The 2443-nt window shown below is 44.7% G+C and overlaps 1 protein-coding gene across 1 annotated transcript; it reads left to right on the top strand.

Moving 5' to 3' along the window:
* The first annotated feature begins 789 nt into the window (after positions 1 to 789).
* On the top strand, positions 790 to 1177 carry LOC122700976 (translation machinery-associated protein 7-like). The gene has a single exon (XM_043913999.1). It carries the CDS (start codon positions 821 to 823, stop codon positions 1013 to 1015), a length of 195 nt encoding a protein of 64 aa, XP_043769934.1. The 5' UTR covers positions 790 to 820; the 3' UTR covers positions 1016 to 1177.
* Positions 1178 to 2443: the final 1266 nt, after the last annotated feature.

Here is a 2443-nt window from a genome sequence, read left to right as displayed (position 1 = left end):
ACTTCAGTCCCTACCACGTCTCCCAACATGCAACAATTAAAATTGTTGAATGGGTGAGAGAGTATCACTCTTATGACAATGAGAGATGATCTGGAGCAAAGAGCTTGGAAGGAGGAAACTGCTTGTCTGATCACCTACTAGGGCTCATCTCTGTAAAATGTGAAACTCAGTGGCCTTATTCTGCACAACACCACACACAGAACACATACACAACACACATACAACATATACACAGAACACACACAGGGAACACATACACAGCACGCATAACACACAGAGAACCTTTTTCATAAGAGTAGTGTGAGTGGAGGGCCTTGGTCCCTTTTGCTGCTATAACAAAAGACCACAGCCATCCCTGTGGCTCAGAAGGTAAAGCATCTGCCTGCAATGCGGGAGACCCGGGTTCGATCCCTGGGTCGGGAAGATCCCCTGGAAAAGGAAATGGCAACCCACTCCAGTACTCTTGCATGGAAAATTCTATGAATGGAGGAGCCTGGTAGGCTACAATCCATGGGGTCGTGGGAGTTGGACATGACTAAGCGACTTCACTTTCACTTTCATGGAGGCTTATAAACAATAGATGATTCTGGAGGCTGAAGGCCAAGTGTGGTTGGGGTCAGGGTCAGGGTCGGGTCCATGTGGACTCACAGGGAGAAACGGGGAGGTCCATGGTCCTTCTGAAACAGCACTGACCCTGTTCCCAAGGGCTCCACTCTCATGATGAAGTGTCTCCCCTGGGCCCCACCTCCTAATATCATCATATGGGCATCAAGATCTAACGCGTGAGGTGGCAGGGTCTGGGGAAGGGGCGGCAGGCGCCATGTCGGGCCGCGAAGGTGGCAAGAAGAAGCCCCTGAAGCAGCCCAAGAAGCAAGCCAAGGAGATGGACGAGGAAGATAAGGCATTCAAGCAGAAGCAGAAGGAGGAGCAGAAGAAACTCGAGGAGCTAAAAGCAAAGGCCGCGGGGAAAGGCCCCCTGGCCACTGGTGGAATTAAGAAATCTAGCAAAAAGTAAGCTGTTCCCTTGCGCCTGAGGCAGTGATGACCCTTAGTTCCATTCCTGTTTAAACACCTGGATTCCCTGCCATGATATCTGTTGCCGCCTATAGCTAGAATAATGTGTTGTCTTGGAACCTATTGTACATTTAAGAATAAACTTTTGTAAAAAAAAAAAAAAAGATCTAACGCATGAATCTGGGGCAGACACAAATGTTAACAGGAGCCGAAGTGAACACCTCAGGGCTGTACTTTTGAGTTATTGCTTTTTCTATCTTTTTACTTAACAAGATAAATTTAAAAGCTGGATATGATCAACCAGGATTATTATTCTTTTTATTTTTATTTTTTTATTTTTTGTATTTTTTATTAGTTGGAGGCTAATTACTTCACAACATTTCAGTGGGTTTTGTCATACATTGATATGAATCAGCCATAGAGTTACATGCATTATTATTCTTTTTAAAATTAAAATTAATAGAAGTGTTGCACCAACTTTGCATACTTGGGATAAACCACCCTCGCTTGTGGTGTATAACTATTTTTATACACTGTTGGGTTCTATTTGCTAATATTTTCATGTAGATTTTTACGTTTATGTTCATGAGAGATATTGGTTGGTAGTTTCCTTTCATTTTTTAGAATGCGCGTTTGGCTGTGCTGGGCCTTCCTTGCTGTGTGGGCTTTTCTCTAGTTGTAACACACAGGGGTTACTCTCCATTTGTGGTGCATGGGCTTCTTATTGAGGCGGCCCCCCTTGTTGTGGAGCATGGGCTCTAGAGAACAGGCTCAATAGCTGTGGTGCACAGGCTCGGTCGCTCTGTGGCATATGGAATCTTCACGGGCCAGAGATCAAACCTGTGTCCCCTGCATTGGCACGTGGATTCTTATCCACGGTTCCAACAGGGAAGTTCATTATGTGATTTCTGTTGTTCTAAATTTGTTAAAGTGTGTCTGTGACCCAGAATGTGGTATGGTATATCTTTGTGAATCTTCCTTGTGAGCATGAGAATAATGTGTGTTCTGTTGTTGCCATAATTCATAGCTGTGAACTGTAGCCAACTGATGAATGTTACATTTAAAATATTTATTTATTTGGCTGTGTGGGGTCTTAGTTGTGGCATGCGGGACCTTCATTGCATCATGTGGAATCTTTTGTTGCAGCTCCAGACTAGTTGCAACATGCAGGCTCAGTAGTTGGGGGGTGTGGGCTCTAAAGCATGCAACTTCAGTAGTTGTGGCACACGGCCTTAGGTGCTCCCTGGCACGTGGGATCTTAGTTCCTGAACTAAGGATTTGGTTCAAGCCCTGAACCAGGGTTTGAACTCGTGTCCTTTGCATTATAAGGCAGATTCTTAACCACTGGACCACCAGGGAAGTTCCTACATGTTATTGTTGAGTTTAACTGTGTCCTTCCTGGTTTTCTGCCTGTTGATATGTCCATTTC

The sequence above is a fragment of the Cervus elaphus genome, chromosome 9, assembly GCF_910594005.1.
Source record: "Cervus elaphus chromosome 9, mCerEla1.1, whole genome shotgun sequence".
NCBI lineage: Eukaryota > Metazoa > Chordata > Mammalia > Artiodactyla > Cervidae > Cervus > Cervus elaphus.
This window is presented reverse-complemented; position numbering and strand designations above follow the sequence as displayed.